Source organism: Mastacembelus armatus, chromosome 9 (assembly GCF_900324485.2).
Source record: "Mastacembelus armatus chromosome 9, fMasArm1.2, whole genome shotgun sequence".
In the NCBI taxonomy this organism is placed as follows: Eukaryota; Metazoa; Chordata; class Actinopteri; order Synbranchiformes; family Mastacembelidae; genus Mastacembelus; species Mastacembelus armatus.
This window is the reverse complement of record NC_046641.1, coordinates 22,425,276-22,443,100: the sequence shown is the minus strand read 5'-3', so window position 1 is coordinate 22,443,100 and position 17,825 is coordinate 22,425,276. Positions and strand designations below refer to the sequence as shown.

The window sequence follows — 17,825 nt, the reverse complement described above, 5'->3', positions numbered from 1 at the left end:
CGTTCAAAAACAACTTCCGCTGACGCAACAACAGGCCGGCGGTGATTGATTTGATATCAGGTATCGATTACAAGATCGTCTGTACAAAAATGTAAACGTCCCGTTTAGTGTGCGACAACGAGGATTTAGATCATTTATTTAGATCTGTCCACATTTATAAGGAGATGGTGTTGGTTTTTTAAGGTCTAGATACTAGATAAGGGGGGTGCCCTTATCTAGTAAACACCCGAGGACCTTGAAGTGGTCTCATCCTACAAATACCTGGGCAATAAGTTGTTGTTGACGTCTGGAGGAAGATGCTGCACGTGTTTTACCAAACAAGGCAGCTGGACAAACTGGTCCAAAAAGCTGGTTCAGTGACTGGAATGAGGCTGGACTCACTGGAGTCTGGAGGAGAGATGCACACAGACAAGGATAGAGTCCACCCTGGAATACACTGACCATCCCCTCTATGTACAAGAATTAAAATGAAGTTAATCTTTTTTAAGAAAGGAAGATAGAGGGTTAAAAAAGAAGGAAAGCAAAAGTACAATTTGTTAACTAGTGCAATAAGAATGCAAGGATTTATCTATTGACACATAGACAGATAGATAGATAGATAGATAGATAGATAGATAGATAGATAGATAGATAGATAGATAGATAGATAGATACTAAGCCTACTAAGTCAGACTTATGAAATGTAAAGACAAATTTATAATTAAAAAGTAAAAATGATGAGATGAAAAAGTCAACATTTTAATGATGCTGTTTTCCTCTCGCAGTCATGCAGGTTAGGTTGATTGGTGACTAAGTAGGTTGATGCAATCAGTCAATATGGCAAAGTTTCCCTTAATTGGCCAAAACATGTCAGTTGCTCAGCTGTATCTACATTAGCTTTTCCACATGAACATCTTTGTGTTGCAACTGCCTCTGTATTTGAATTAGAGTCCTTGTTTGTGACTACATGTACTGTAGCAGTGAAAATCTTTTCATTGCTATGACACAACAGATATTCTGGGGATTTCTATAGCATCCACACCTCTAGATGGCAGTACACATAAACTATCTAACTAAGCAGATGGAGGAGCCAGAGAACGGCTGTCAAGTGTGCAGGACTCAGCAGCAACATCATTTCCCTTTGAGCTGAATAATTAAAATGAAGTGATTCTAATGTGGAAGGAAGTTTAAATATTATGAATATGTTTATATATATTTTATTATAAGGTTATATGAACATTTTAAAGATTGTATTTATTTAGTGAACTGTGGGAATTTTAACAGGAAAGCATACAATCACTACTACTAACACTACTTATAATACTAATGGTACCAACAGAGACACAGTACAAACAGGGACAGACTGACATAAACTAAAGCTTTTCAACATGGAACAGTCTACATGGAAGTGGTTAGCACTGTTGCCTCACTGCAAGAAGGTTCCTGGTTTGAAACCCATCAGGGGCCTTTCTGTGTGGAGTTTGCATGTTCTCCCTGTGCTTGTGTGGGTTTTCTCCAGGTACTCTGGTTTCCTCCCACAGTCCAAAAACATGTATGTCAGGTTGATTGGTGACTCTAAATTGCCCATAGGAGTGAGTGTGAGTGTGTGAGGTTGTTTGTCTCTATGTGGCCCTGTGATGGACTGGGGACCTGTCCAGGGTGTACCCCTGCCTTTCACCCAAAGAGAGCTGGGATAGGCTCCAGCAGATCCCTGGGATCCTGGTTAGGAATAAGGGGGTATAAATGATGGATGGATGGTTTACTGAACGGTCTCCATAGCAACTGAGACCCATTCAGAGTGAGTTCTGCCCTTGACTGACCCACGTGAGAGATGTCTTCCTAACTTTGTGGACACAGACACACTTCTGTCTGTTTACCAGCAGAGCCTTTTCCATTTAATGTAATAGTGGTGGTGACTCATCATTGCCCTCTGGTGGACATATTTGGGAACTGCAACACAATATGAACTCAGCAGCTGCAGATAAATGGTAAGTGGTCTTATACTTGTATATACTTGCACTGAAGTTTACTCAAAGCGCTTTCACACTATTTGTCCAATCACCTATTCAGTCACACACTGACGGAACAGTCACCAGGAACAGTCACCAGGGGCAACTTAGGGTTCAAGGTTCACTCCAAACTGTGGACTAGTGAAGCAAATGGTTTGACTCTCAGACCCTTCATTGTTGATCTGACCTACTTTCTACCCCGGGTACACTCGGTGATTGTTTTACTGCGTGTAATTCCTAATAGAAAATGAGTGTTGTTCAGACTGACTAATTAATTTATTATGTTAATATTATAGCCAGTTCTCTGACTGTATTTTGTATATTATCTCTATGTGTGTCTGTATTGACACATAGCATGATCAATTTTATGAAAAGAAAAACACGGAACGTTTGAAAAACTAACAAGGACAATGAGGCCAATGACATGACCCTTTACTTTTTATATTTTCATATATGCACTTGTTTTTTGCACAGTTTGTAGAGTTTGTTCTAAAAATATGTTATACATATAACAGGCTCATTGCAGCCACTGATACTCTTTAAATATTCATCTTTTTTGTCGTTTTTGAAAGATAATTGCACTTTCAGCTTTTAGTTGTAAAAGTGTTGTCTCAGGAGCAATCTTGAGTTTTTTTTCCATTGTTTAGGCAAAAATTGTAATTGTTTTTCATTTTCACAACCAATTATTGATTTGATTTATAAGATTAAATTATTCATAGGTAATGAATTTTTTCTTTCATATTCTAGGTAGTATCATTTCTTATTTATAGTATTTATTGTGTCAGGGTTTTGTACCTACAATAAATAAACCTACTTGTAAGATTATTTTAAGTGATGTGAATTTTCAGTGCCAAGTGTTATAATAGTTTTTGGTTTTGGTCTGATTTGTATATGAATTCTTCTGCATATAAAGCGTTTTAGATAGACTGGGCAAATAAAACATGCTATGTTATGAGAAATGATCGTTCTGGCAAAATGTTCATATGGCTTTAAAAACAAACTGGAACAAATGTTGTCAACAACAGCAATGTTCTTTATATACCTAAAATAGGCGCAACCCTTATTAATCAAGAAACTTTAATCCCATAATTTGTTGTAAACACGCAGGTTAAGAGGTGCGTTTAGGAACCAGTACTGTGGTTGTATAACATGTTGTGCCAAGGTCGAGTTTACTTGACTTATTAAATCGACTCAAGTTTTTTTCTATTTATCATTAGCATTACTTAATGTATTTGTATAATCCTCTAATTAACGACTGTGGAGCTGGAATCCAGAAAATCGATAAAGAGCCCCGTCCGTTTACTGGAAAGGTGTCGTGACCAGGGTGGTCGCTCTTAAATACCAATCTTTGCATTGTAACATGAACGCGACACAGGTACGGCCTTCTGCCCAGTACTCGATCCTCATTGGTCAAGGCAGACGTCAATCAAACGCCCTCTTCGCTTTATTCCAGTAATTCCAGCCCAGGATTCCCTGGGAGCGCAGTAACGGCACGGGACGGGGGCAGGATTGTGACGATACCGAGCCGTGAGGTTATCACGTTGTTTACGAAGCTTGATTAGCGGACACATACATCAAAAACAGCACTGAAGCGGATTCCTCGCTACATTAGAGGTAATTCTGGTGTTATTTCTGATCTCATAGTAACGGTTAGATGGTAGTTTGTGGCTGGTAGCTACCGTAGTTACCGTAGATAGTTAGCTAGCTGTGTTTTTTTTCCTCACCAGTGGCCTGTTTGCGTGTGTGTGATGGGAGCTGGCCGTTAAAGGTTAAAACGTAGTGTCGATCCAGGTTATCGCTGTTATCTGACGGAGCTGTCTGTCTGGATGAGATGCAGTAAGAATGACTATGTGTCCGACGTGTTGTTGAATATAGTTAACACTAACACTGACGGTATTCGACACGCTGCCCAGTTGCTAATGCTAATGATGCAAACCGTCCTGCGATGATGCACTTTGGCAGCGTCGGCCACTTTTTCTGGAGGAGTAGAATCACAGTCAAAAATAAGTTACACGTTTAATATTTGTGAGATCAGTGAGCAGATGTGTGGTTTTAAATTTTGGATTATTTCTTTGCGTACTTAAGGACGCCAGTGTGGGAGTTATGTTATGATAAAATGTGTTTTCGTCCGCATAATTTTGCGCAGATTGAAGAAGTTAACATCAGCTACGTTTGAAACATGTCTTATTATTTGATTTCCCAGCCAATGTACAATGTTGTCTTTTTTGCTCTTTAAATGGTAGGACCATGCTCATTTTTACACTGTTTTGAATATAGTGTGTTTGCTTTTCCCTCTGTGAACATATAGTATGTGTAGTATTAATAGTGTGTGTAGTATTAATGTCATGTAAGAGCACAGTCTGCTCAGTAGTTGGTTGGTTAGTTCAAGTATAATTATTACATTTTTAAAAATAAACTTTATTAATCCCTGAAGGGAAAGACAGGTAATGTGAGCCTATTTAAGAACTGTAGTCCTCCATTTAGTAAAAACCACATAGAAGAGTCAAAGGACTGCTCTTAATGTCAACATTTACATGTATTTACATGGACGCCTCACTTCTGTCTTGATCTTCTCCTTTCAACACTTCAGGTGTCCTGTCCTGAATGTTCTGATGTAGTCCTGTGAGAGTCCATGGTAAAAATAAATGGTTAGTTGTGTTGCTACACACAGTCATCCTAGTATGACTCAAAACGAGAACACTAAGCATTGATCATTATAACAACTTTGATAAAGATAAAGCACCACCTTGTACCTGGCATGGCCAGAGCACACGCTGCTGGTGTGCTGCTGGATTGGACTGAAATGCTTTTGACTGGAAGCGTGTGTGGTTTATTGTTTTAAGGCAGTAGTTTAAAAGCACACAGCAAAAAGCAAATAGGTTATTTTTAATACGACTTTTTTTTTTTTTTATACTGACATCCTGTTACTTTTAAGAATTACTTTTACATTTATAATGGACACAGGGAATCATTCATCTTATCCAGGGAATAGAAAGGAAGGAAATGTTGTTTGGTTGTGGTCCAAAAGCTACACACACACACACACACACACACACATAGGCCTGAATGTCCCACTCCACTGAGGTCAGTGCACCGGCATTTCACACAGACACACTCATCTGTTAACCCTCTGTGTTTTTCACTTATTTTTTTTCTCCAGCATCCGGTCTGCCTCCCATCTCATTCAAAGGTCAAACATAATTAGCAGCAACTGAAGCTCGTGTTTCAAAGTGTCACCGCACTTATATAGTACACTAGAGCCACTGTGTACTTATTTCTTTGGTCTTGGTGGTCATCGTATGACAGGGTAATGACAACTTTCCTGAGCGTAGGCCGAGAAAAGACACACAGGTTTTGTCTGGATTTGGCCTTGGCTACCAACCCACACACTTTTAGGAAAGAAAATACTGTCAGAGGTTTGGTCTTTGTTTTAAAATGTAGTTATAATAGTAAGGTGCTTCACAGTTGTTGATACAAATGGATAAAGATAGAAATGCTCTGATCTGCCTGCATAGGGCAAGACACATGGAAAACACTGCATCTCACATAAAAGGTTAAAAAAATCCAAAAATCTAATCTGATGTTTAGCATATATAGACAGTGATGAAACTTTTCGAAGCTCATGGTGTTTTCCATGAGTAGTTTAGCTTTTACTCCAAGCAGTTAATTTGGTGTAATTCTGACTTTGGCTCCACTTCATCTTTATTTTGGTTCTGGTTTTGGTTTTAGGAGGAGCAACATTACATTTTATACTCCAGGTTGTTTTTTTTGAAACAGCTAAAAAATCAGTAAATACAGTCTTCTGTCACATCACTTATCAAAAAAAAAAAAGAAACATTGGTGTATTTGTGGCTACAGCTTTATTTAATAGTTATACTAACCAGAAGGTAGTTATTTATTAATTACCATTAATATCATGGCGGCTTTCGCTGAAACACAAAGTGGTTGTTACAGGGAACGAATTGCTCCAGTAAACACACACAGTACTCACCGAAAACAAACATAATTTTGCCTTTGCTGGTAATTCTGCATATTTTCTGACTTGCACATTCCCCTATTTAAAATACTGAGCACAGCTGCATATTGACTCCAGTATTTCAGTGCCGGTTAATGTTTAGACACCTTAGAAATAGTAAACTTAGGACAAATGAATCCTTTTGAGTGTATTTGGATTTTGAGAAATTATTGCATCACATGATCTTCCGGAGTATATTTTCAGTGTTATTATAATGGGACATTTACATTTATCCTCAAGTAATAGAAAGAACAGTTAAACAGAAAATGGCAAAGTCCAAGCATGAAGAGAGGAGGCAAACTCCAAATTATGATGTTGTTTTTCAGACTACTGCAAACAGGGACACAGAGGTATTGATTTGTGTGTTGCTGTGTATTTGCTGCTATCAGTTTCTTTGTGAGGTTTCCCAGAATCTATGGCTGTTTTTCCCTTCTTCCCATAAGTGCACTATGTGTTGTTTTTTAAGGTTCAATGGCGGTACAATGTTAGAGTTTGTAAAACATCCCTGCAGCCCTGATAACACTGGAAAATTAATCTTTTTAGGATGCAGGGCCATTACAACAGACGGCCTGACTGGCACTAGGCCTGCAAAAGGCTCAGAAACCATTTTTGTGAGGGCACATAAGTGTGTGAAAAACTGACACTACACAGCTGTATTTATGTTGCACCATGTCTCTAAATCTTTTCTGGAGATGGTGGTTTTCAACCCAAGAAACCACCAGAGGACTTTAAAATTCCACCCAAGTGTGGAAAAACCCCACAGCGCACACCTGTGTTAACAAAATCACACTAAGAGTAGTTATTACAGGTGTTTCTAGATAGATGCTCTGCAGTAGGTGGATCCTATTTACTCAATGCCAGCAGACCTCCAGTTGTTCCACTATAATAAAAACATTAAAAACCTATATCACTCTGTGAATCAGTAATATTTTTTTATCTGGCCTACATAGATTTCAGTCATTTCCAGCATCCTGTTGCATCGCTGAATTTTTGTCCCCGTATTTGTCTTCTGTCTTTCAACAGATTCTAGATAAAAGTGAAATTAAACCAACTGGTGGTTTTAAAAATGAAACATGGAGCAGGCTGTTAGATAAGCAGCTTAAAATAAATGTTCCCATCATTTCCCATAACTTCAGTTTTCAGTTTCTGAAATCAGTGTGTCTTTGGAAACCTGTAGCAGCTTGTTCTGCTCATTCCATTATTGGGTTTTGTTGTTGTTATTGTTGTAATTTCCTACTGGTTTTTTTATTTTTGTTATAAAGCTAGATACATACATGTTTTTCTTGTATTTCTAATTTATGTTTTTTTAAATTTATCAGACAGGTTATAGGCCCAGATCTATGAACAAAGTCTTCTCATTAGTTTGACTGGGGTTGCAACGGTCACACTGTAAATAAAATTAAAAGACCTTATCATACTGTGTTGGCTGACTGTCTGCAGATTAGATTCCTTTATTAATTTCCCCAGAATGCTCTTTTCCCTGTGTCTGTTTTGTGTTGAGGTCCTGTTTTGCTGTAATGGCCTTGGTAGCACTTGAGAGCATTGCTTTATCAAGATACCAAGCTGTTTGTGGCCTGTCCTGGCCTGTCTCAAAAGAAACCAGATGAACTGCACTGTAGTGTCTGTGACGGTTAAAAAGACAAAAACAGAGTTACATACACAAACATGCATGTGCATGCTCATCAAGGCCAGAGTTCAAAACAAAATGATTGCAACCCCTCCTTCTGAGCTTCACTGGGTGTATTATTTTTGTTTCCTTGTTGTTGACCTTATCTTCCATTCCCCACCTTCATGATTATGCAGTTAATCATATTTTTCTATATGCTGTTCAGTTCAGTTCAGGTCAGTTTTATTTGTAAAGCGCCAAATCACATTACAAATCATCTCAAGGCACTTTACAAAATGCTAGTTTGAAACATTTTGCATCTTGTTCTAGTCCCATTGTGACATGAGGATAGTTGGTGAGGGTGAGGAGGATACAGAGGATGTGGTTAAATGGAGGCAGATGATTGGCTGTGGTGACCCCCTCAAGGGAGCAGCCCAAAGGAGAAGAAGAAGAAGTTCTAGTCCCATTGTATCAAAAAGGCCATTTAGTCACACCCATATCTTCAAGCTGCAGGTCTGTAAGCATGTAGTACAACTCAAAGCTTTAGTGGATTTAGAATGGAGCTGGTGATAGTTTGCTTTGGCACTGTGTGCTTTATCTTTTACATGGTTAGCTTTATACATATGATTGCAATAATTCTGAATTGAGTAATGAATCAACACATTCAATGGGGACTGAATCCTCAAAGGCAAAGATGAAAAAGACATTACTTTGCTTAAGTTGTTCAAGTGGACTAATGGAGTTCAGGCAGTGCACTGACATTTGTTGCAAAAATGACGTCGATTCTGACACTAAACAAAGAGTTACATGTGTTGGAGCATGGAAGGTAAGTTTATTTGTAAGATGACGACAGGTGAAATGGTTAGGCAACAAGGGCAGGCCTTATGTAAACAGCATTCTCTGACTCTTTCCACATCTAGGCTGAAAGCAGCAGCCACAGGGATTTAAAACCTGGCTTTTCCTGGCAGTGCTATGTCTGGGTTTGGCAAGCATTCATCCAACGAACACAGCTGAACAGATTTCAGCTCTTCCCCAGAACCTAGCAGTGACAAAAGCAATCTCTGGAGTTGAAATCTCTGGAGACATCTTCTGAATTTACTCTGCATACCCAGATATTTCATGAAGAAAGACAATAGGTTTGTGTGAGTCCAACTTCACAGTTCACCACAACACTAACTATTTTTTCTCTTCTCCTGTCTTTTCTCACAGGGAAACCTTCGGTTGTATCCTTCCTCTTGGGATGTCTAGCTTGGTGTTACTGTAGTGGAGAGAACCACCACCTTACAATCTGCAGACAGCACCTCAGCTGGTTGATAACCATGTGTTGCTTAAGTGTTAGTCCCAACTCAAAGCCTGCCTGTAGCTCTGTCTGGCTCATCTGTGTTCTTCTGGGCCTCTCTGCTGTACACACTCATGGCATAGATGGTAAGAACGAAACTAGCTGAAAGGAAAATTCAACATTCTTCCAATTATTCAACTGCAAGACTCAATGCATGTCATGTTGAAAGTACTGACTGTTGATGTAATAAATCTGGCCCATGTGGAAATTTTTGGTTTTATAGGGCGGATGATAAAACCATGTGTGCTGATTTACAGTTGTTGACTTAGACCTGCGTTGCCAATGTTGCATTTAAAATGACTTAATCCCAATATGTTTTTGTCCCCCCAGTCCTTCATGTACCACAGCAGCTGAGCTTGTCACCCAACATGTATACGCAGCAGCTTTCGATATCCTGGCTGGGTGGACCAGCCACAACCTTTGACCTCATGATTTTCAGAACTGAATTCAATGAAACTGTCTTCTATGTAAGATCATATCTTTTTTTTTTTTTGTTCATTTATTTACATGTTTTTCTTACTGGAAATTTATAATTAGCAGTTGGATACGTCCTCTTGTGTGAAAAGAGTTGCAGCTCAACATCACTTTTGCCCATAACCCATAACATAAAGTACATTTTTATAGGCTTCAGATATTTAAAGTTTATAATGTTTTGTTTCTAAAATACTCTTCAGAACATGTTTAACATTTCTGTAAGTCCCAGCTTCATGTTGTTCTGCTCCAAACCTTTGCTGTGTTTTCTGTTTTATCTCTAGGACACAGTGTCTGTGACGGTGAATCAGGTGACTGGTCGGCACCAGTGGAACTGGACCTCAGCTGTGCCTCTGGAGTGTGCCTCGCTATCGATCAAAATCCGCTCAAGAGATGGAGAGACAACAAGTAAATGGAGCAACACTGAGATACTTCAAGGTCAGAAAGACAATAATTACATCCATTTATGTTTCTTAAGGACACCAGTACCTTGAGAACGTACGTCTCCCAGGTTGTCTTTCATTTGAAATTTAAACACTCTGCTTTCTGTTTCACTCCCTCACTCTTTCAGGAAGCGATCATGCCAGCAATAAGAAATCCCAGATGTTCCCCCAGGACAAAGTTCAACCTGTTGGGGCTAACACCACCTTCTGTTGCATTATGGGACAGGGGAAGGGCTTTGGTCGCATCCACTATGGCACAGCAGTCATGAAAGCTACACAAATAAGTACACAAAGTTACGCTGTCACAGTGGTTAACCAGGGACCATCTTCCAGCACGGGAACCAACGTCTTCTGTCTCGACGACTCAAGTGAACCACTGACTGGAGCGGTGGTGTTTGTTGGATGTAAGATGAATAGCTAGATGGACAGAAACTGCACTGCGATTGGTTGAATTATTTGTATTTATGTAATCTTTTTATATACAGTATGTATATGATAAAGCAAGAAATTTGCTTTTCACTTCTTGGCCCATCCCCAGATCCACCACTGCCTAGTGATTTTGTGTGTGAGACTCATGACCTAATCTCAGCTGTGTGCCAGTGGACTGTAGGACGAGACACGCACTTGACTGGCAAACGAAAAACACACTACTCAGTGAACAACAGGTATCGCACAAACACAAAACAGTAATTTAGTTTAAAAATTTGTGGTGAAGGAAGTTTTTTTTTTTTTTAAGTTCACAATCAGCAGAGAGTTTAATAATCCTGTTGTGTACTAAAAATGACATCTGTTATCATTGAATACTGTGGTTGGGCTGCTTTGCTCACACAAACTGATTGAACCAGTTAGTTGAAAGCAGACCAGCCTTTTTAGGTGGTCTCACTATGTTGATGCAGTTCACACAAGAGTTCAGATGGCAGCATTTTCATTATTGTGGACACATGGAACAACCATACAGTGGTTTCTATATCTGACTTAGCTCCACAATGCTATAAAATGGTGGCAGAAAAACAGAAATCGGTATATTGGAAACTCTTGAGTGGAAAGTCATTATGGTCTTGAAGGGAGCTGGCAATGATGAAATGATGGTTGTTTGGCCAGATTCACAACGATTCATGGTTGTGGCAGGATGTGGTACAACTTATAAAGAAATATAAAGCACTTAGTCTAAGTAACCACTTGATGTTTCTTGTTGTGTATTTAATATTGATAGGGGATTGGCTGCTTGCCAGACCTTTTACAGTAATAGTTCAGAGTAGAAGTTACATTATAGACGTGTTTGGTCTTGTTGATGCATCTCTGGTTTATACTGAGTAGTAATTCTAATTCGTGTTAATTTAATTTTGTTTTTCATGCTGCTGTTTTTATCTGTTTGGGTTTGTTTTAGGCAGTGCACTGAGGAGAGCAGGCAGCAGAAGCAGAAAAAGTGTAGAGTGCCCCAGTGGGAGGGTAACTGGACACTGGTGGCTGAGAATCGTCTCGGCCAGTACAGCCTCACTGACTCTGCTGAGCTCAGTCACAGAGGTAGGTATATTAACCTTGCCTTGTCAAAAATTACTGGAATTCATATAAACTGTTTTTTTTTTTTTTTTTTTTTTTTTATACTAATTTTTCAAGGTTGACTGATTATTGTTTGTTCTTACTCAGTGAATCCAGTAGCACCAGCTAACCTGTCCTGTTCTGCTCACGCCTGGAATGCCACTGTGCGGTGGCACTGGAAGTACAGCAGCTATTCCTCCCTGGCTCTTGACTGCCAAGTAAAACTTAGCTCCCATGGGTCCTGTAGAAATGTGAGTTTGTGTTCTAACATATGCATGTTGCAGGATAAGACCACAGCTCTGCATCGTCATTGCTCTGTTTGTGTTGATGTGTAGAAGTTTTCTTCTGCTGTCATCTTAAATGTTTTGTGTATGTATATATGGTACAGCAGTCAGACAATATCAGTTCCATTCTTTTGCCACATTTCCATTACAGCAGACTAATAAATAAGCTATCACCTTACTTTGAGCACATGCAAACTTGTCCTCTGTACTTGTGTGATCTATGTACCAAATAGTAATGAGATTTTATGTATGTATCCAGTATACGTTCTCCGGTGTGGGCCTGCAGTCAGTGTTTCTATCAGACCTGTATCCTGATGAGGAGTACAGTGTTCAAGTTCGGTGCGGTGCCCAGCAGAATTTTTGGAAGTGGGGAACCTGGAGTGAACCATTTTCCTTCAAAACCAGCACTTACGGTAAGACATTTGTTTGTGACATCTCTTTATATCAGCTGAAAGGAAGGCTGCAAATCCTATCTTTTGAAAAGTTGGAGCTAGTTCATTTTTGCCTGATAACTAACATAATAATGAATCACTAAATAACACAATCAAATTTTGAAAACAATTGTCAGTTTTCTGCATATTGACTAATTGTTTGCCCTGCACTGCCAAGGGTGTCCATAGCAGATGTTTAACAGCTTTTTGCAAATGATTAATGTAGCTACACACCAGCTTAAACAATTCTTAGTAATTGCTCTGAAGTATAACAAAAAAACTGTGATAGTTTGTCAGTTAAAAAAGACTGCAGATATTTTATTATAGTAAAATCTACTATGTAGCCAACTTTTATTTGTTTTGTCTACTCCCAGTTCCAGATGCTCCTGATGTGTGGATGTGGATGAACAAAGACAATACAGGGCAGCTTGTTTGGAAGGTAATTTTCTGTTCTGGATCTTTACTTGAATTGTTCCAGATTTCAAACTAGCAGTTTTCTGGTTGTTCTGTGGAAAGCACATATTTACAGCATGTTCACATAACACACAGTCAGATGTTGAAAGGTCATTGCCTGTAAGGATTATTTCTGTTTTGGACTTTATCCTTTACCTCTGCCTTTCTTCCTCATTCTTCGTTTACACTCTCTCTCCCTTTTGGCATAAAGAAACATGTGAAAAATATCCTGAATATCTGAAATTTTAAGTAAAAGGTGATTTACATTTTTTCTGTCTTTGTCACCCCCACCCCCCTGTTGTTTCTTCTAGCCTCTGACACGGCGACAGAGCCATGGCCAGATCACAAGTTATATAGTTACTCTCTGGAGCCTTGAAGAAAAGCTAAATTACATGGAAATCTTTGTACCAGATACTTCTGTACCAATAAACCTCACACAGATCACTGCCTTCAGCAGTGACAGCAAGGTTATAGCAAGTGTTGCTGCAAAGAACGTCGAGGGGCTGTCTCAGCCTGCAACTGTAGTTATACCTTTACATTTGACAGGTATGTGAAAATCAAGTAACTAGGTAAGTGTATTGTATATATTTCAGAATGTATTTAGTTATACAGGAAGAATATGAAGACATGCATATTTTAACCTGCTATTTTTCTTCTTTCCAGATGTGGACCCCCCTGCTGTGTCCAGGGCAGTTTATTTGGACAGAGGTTTCCCCCTGTCCTGGCAGAGCAATGCTAACGCCACATGTGGGTATGTGGTGGAATGGTATGATGCCACCTGCGTGTGGGACTGCCATGTGGAGTGGATGAAAGTGGCTGCTGGAAACACTAATGTCTCCATGGAGTCAGGTATACCAATCTTGAAGCCTCCTTTAAAAGGAAATCAATCAACCCTGCTGTTCTTGGCTATGGGTAGTGTGTAGTGATTTACAAACTAGACAGGATTTTGAAATCAGTATGTATAATACTTTTTAACCTTTTTTGCTCTCAGAAAATTTCCAGCCTGGTGTGAGGTACAACTTTTCCCTGTACAGCTGCTCCTCAGAGGCCCCAGAGCTGCTGCAGCGCTGGCAGGGATACATGCAGGAGCTGGGTAAGGATAACACATGGAAGGCTTATCCTTTCAGAAGAAGCAATGAGCTCAGAAATTGAACTTTGCATTTTAATTTGCTGACTCTCTCTGTTATACCTCTCTCCCTTCTGTTTTCTTTCCTCCCTTCCTTGTGGCTTTCACAGTCCCTTCCAGTTCTGTCTCTCTGTCAACCACTCAGGAGGGCGCTGATGTCCTCCTGACCTGGGGAGAGATCCCAGTAGTTAGCACAAGAGGTTTTCTCCTGGGCTACAACATTTACATCAGAAGTGGAGCCCAGCTCACACTTCTAGGTAAATGTTATGATGGAAAGAGTATTCATATTACAACATTTGTCAAGTGCATCTCATGTTCTGTGAAAACTAATTTATTGCTCCCTCTCCTGCCTCTTTCTTCGTTCCTCCCTGTTCCTGTCTTCCTTTTCTGATTTCTGCCCTGTCCTTTGAGCAGCTAATCTGCCAGATCCACAAAGCAGGAGCTACACAGTAAAGGGTCTCTCTATGGGAACTTATAAATTTACTGTCAAGGCCTTTACCTCAGCAGGCGAGGACACAGGCACCACTGCCTCCATAACACTGGAACCATACAGTATGTCAATGACTAATGATTTCTATAGCCACAACTAGAAATAAGTGTCTGTGTGTATTCTGTAACTATTATTACTGTAATTAGAAGCCACAAAATGCTCACGTGTAACCATACATGAGTTCAGTTTGTACAGTAATTTATACTCAGAAAAGAAAAATATTCAGCCTAAAATAATTAAGACTTAATATGTGTAATATTTCTACTGTTCTCCCATGATAGCAGACTGGCTGATCCTGGAAATCTTGGCTTCTCTTGGAGTCACAGCCTTATTCCTGGTCGTTGTCACATTGATTTGTTACAAGAAAAGGAATTGGTGAGACCATTACGCTCCTATCCTGTATTCCTCTCCTGTTTTGTGTGTTCCATAAATAATATACTGGTATTTGTACAGATAATTACCACATCTGCAAAACCAATTATAATCTGCAGCTTATTCTCTGTACTGTAGTAAGGGTGAGCTATTAGAAAGAAATATTTTGCTTAGGTCTGTTTAGGTTTTTTTTAATGTGTTTTTAATGTTTATGTTGTAATTCACATTTTGCTTTGTCACCAGGGTTAAAAAAGCATTTTATCCAGATATACCTGAGCCCAAGCTCCCTGGTGATTGGTCCAGGACACAGGTACAGTATCAGATACAGATAATCAAAACTGACCCTAACTACTTTTGTGAAGATTGTTAAATGGTCTTCTCCCATTTATGACTCAGTAAGGAATTGAATGGCTCTGTATATGTAACAGGGGCCGTTGGATGTGAAGCCATCTCCCCACAGTATTGTCCATATTGTAGAAAAGCCTGAGTGGGATTCTAGTAAAGAAGTGCTCGTCGTCATTCCTGAAGAAGACGAGGATGAAGAAGGGCAAGGGATAGGAGACGAGCCAGTTGACACAGATGAACCGACATCATTACGCTATTACAACCAAGTGGTTGATGATAGACCCATAAGACCACGTTTCCCAGGCTCCTCTGCTTCTTCTACATCTTCACTGGATTCAGCACGTACAGATGTGACCTACACAGGGATCCAGACCTCAGGGTCTTCTTTGGTCTTCCAGCTGGATCCACAAAATTCTTCAGAGGGCCACCAACACCAGACTGATTTGTCTGTCAGCTGTGGAGGTGGGGGTTACCGGCCCCAGATGCAGCGTAGAGCTCCAAGCGATGACATGGGCCTAGCATCACCTGAGCCTTTCCAAGAGCCCCAGGCTTCCAGTGCAGAGGGCTACAAACCCCAGAACTCCTGGCATTTGGACTCCCCTGTGGAGGCTGGGGACACTGGTAGCCTGGCACCCTCTCTTGGATCACCCACCTCTGTTGCTTCCACTCAGTTCCTCCTCCCTGATGGAGACGAACATGTGGGGGAGAAACGTCAGTCATCATCGGCAGCAACCTGGCTCACCAACTTGCTGTCATCGACAAAGCCATGATGTTATCTCTCTTCCACTAGTAGCAGCCAGACCCGGGTGGCGAACAAAAGACTTGAGATTCATTACTGCTATGACTCATGCCTCAAAAAAGTCTAGCCCTCATGGTTTGGTAAATATCCCCACTGGTATATTACTACATTGTTACAGGGGCACTTTTGCATAAGTGTTTAGCATATATGGAAACACACATTTTGTGAATTTTTTTTCCTGCAAATAGCCTGGGTTTGCAACCTGTCAGGGACCTTTCTGTGTAGAGGTTGCATGTTGTCCCCGTGGTTGTTTGTCTCTTTGTGGCCCTGTGATGGACTGGGATAGGCTCCAGCAGATCCCTGAGACCCTGGTTAGGAATAAGGGGGTACAGATGATGGATGGATGGATGAATAGATATAACACATCAAAATATGTTTTAAACATATCTGATAACAGATAACACCATATTTATTGCACCTCCTGGCAATGTGGTGGCTGCTCAATTAAATTGAATTCAGTTTTTTTTGTATAGGGCCAAATCACAACACAGTCATCTCAAGGCACTTTAGAACATGCAAACTCCACAGAGAAAGGTCCCTGACAGGTTGTCAACCTGGGCTTGTATTTGCAGGAAAAAGAAAATTAACAAAACATGTTTCCATATGTTTGGGATAAGCATTATTTGCAAGCACTTGGTGACAGTGGAGAAGAAAAGCTCCCTTTAAAGGAAGAAGCCTCCAGCAGAACCAGGCTCAGTTTGGGCGGCTACCTGCCTCGACCGGTCGGGGTGAGTGATTAGAGGAGAGAGGAAAGAACAACAACAATAAACGACAATTAAACAATGTGCAGGTTAATGGGGCCAGTGACTGCACATCAACAATATACAGCTCCAGGACCAGGGACACCTGTAGAAGATACAGGGAGAGAGGGAGAGCACAAAGTTAGTGACATTCAATGGTGGAATATACATGTGAGGGGGAGAAGAGGAGGAGAGGGGAGCTCAGTGCACTGATGGCCCTCAGGCAGTCTATGCCTATAGCAGCATGACTAATGGATGGTTCAGGGTTACCTGCAGCCAGCCCTAACTATACACTTTGTCAAAGAGGAAGGTTTTAAGTCTAGCCTTAAAAGTACAGAGTGTGTCTGCCTCCTGAACCCAGACTGGGAGCTGGTTCCACAGGAGAGGAGCTTGATAGCTAAATGCTCTGCCTCCCAGTCTGCTTTTGGAAACTCTGGGAACCACAAGTAGGCCTGCACTCTGAGAGCGAAGTGCTCTATTGGGATGATATGGTACTATGAGGTCTTTAAGGTATGAAGGAGCTGGATCATGAAGGGATTTTTATGTGAGGACAAGGATTTTAAATTCTACTCTGGATTTTACAGGGAGCCAATGAAGAGAAACTAATATAGGAGAAATATGATCTCTCTTGCTAGTTCCTGTCAGGACTCTGGCTGCAGTGTTCTGGATTAACTGGAGGCTTTTTATGGAGATACTGGGACATCCAGATAGTAATGAGTTACAGTAATCTAGCCTTAGATTAGATCTTTAGATTAGATTAGATCCTCACTGTCTTTTCTGGTTCTCCTTACAGTGGGCATTTAGCATTTTGTCCTGCATCGCAGTTGAGTGTATTTGGTTTTTATCTTGCGTTTCAAATGTTTTTATTTTTTGTAATGTGAACTGTATTACACTACAGAAGAAAACTGAAAGCAGGAAAGTTTCAAAAGTTTCACAAAAAAAGAACGTGGTCCAGTATCAAGGTAGCTCCCATCATCAGACACTACTGTCTGAACAGTGAGGTATTATTCGTAGCATGCACATATAAATGAGAACAGTCATTATTTCATATGAATAGAGGAGTGGTGCTTTTTGTTATGGTCTGGAAATATGTGGATGAATTTAACCCAGTGGACATACACTAGACTGATATAAGCTAGAACACGAATTCTGATATGATTCAGTGAATACACGTTTGTTACTTTTAAGTGTTTTATTGTTGTCTTGTCTTCCTTAACCAGAACTTTTGTCTTTTTTTTTTTTTTTTTTAAAGAAATTTCTTTCACAGTCAGGCCAGTGTCTGTTTTAATGTTAAATATTGTGAATTATCAAGTTGCTGATTATGAACAAACTGAGAATTTATTAAGATGGGTCATTGCCGTGTTTAACTTGCCTTGATAAATGC

General features: G+C 40.1%; 1 protein-coding gene across 2 annotated transcripts; it reads left to right on the top strand.

Annotated features, from left to right (window-relative positions):
* Nucleotides 1-3,479: 3,479 nt before the first annotated feature.
* On the top strand, nt 3,480-16,816 carry lifra (LIF receptor subunit alpha a). 2 transcript variants are annotated; one of them, XM_026322683.1, is made up of 18 exons: nt 3,480-3,602; nt 8,819-9,034; nt 9,279-9,415; nt 9,704-9,857; nt 9,991-10,266; nt 10,401-10,527; nt 11,250-11,386; nt 11,510-11,652; nt 11,945-12,098; nt 12,491-12,555; nt 12,881-13,115; nt 13,233-13,418; nt 13,561-13,662; nt 13,806-13,952; nt 14,110-14,247; nt 14,470-14,560; nt 14,801-14,867; nt 14,986-16,816. In XM_026322683.1, exons 2-18 carry the CDS (start codon nt 8,929-8,931, stop codon nt 15,670-15,672), a joined length of 2,952 nt encoding a protein of 983 aa, XP_026178468.1. In that variant the 5' UTR covers nt 3,480-3,602; nt 8,819-8,928; the 3' UTR covers nt 15,673-16,816. The 2 variants fall into 2 exon arrangements, with proteins under 2 accessions (XP_026178468.1, XP_026178467.1); XM_026322682.1 differs by having other exon boundaries at nt 14,467-14,560.
* Nucleotides 16,817-17,825: the final 1,009 nt, after the last annotated feature.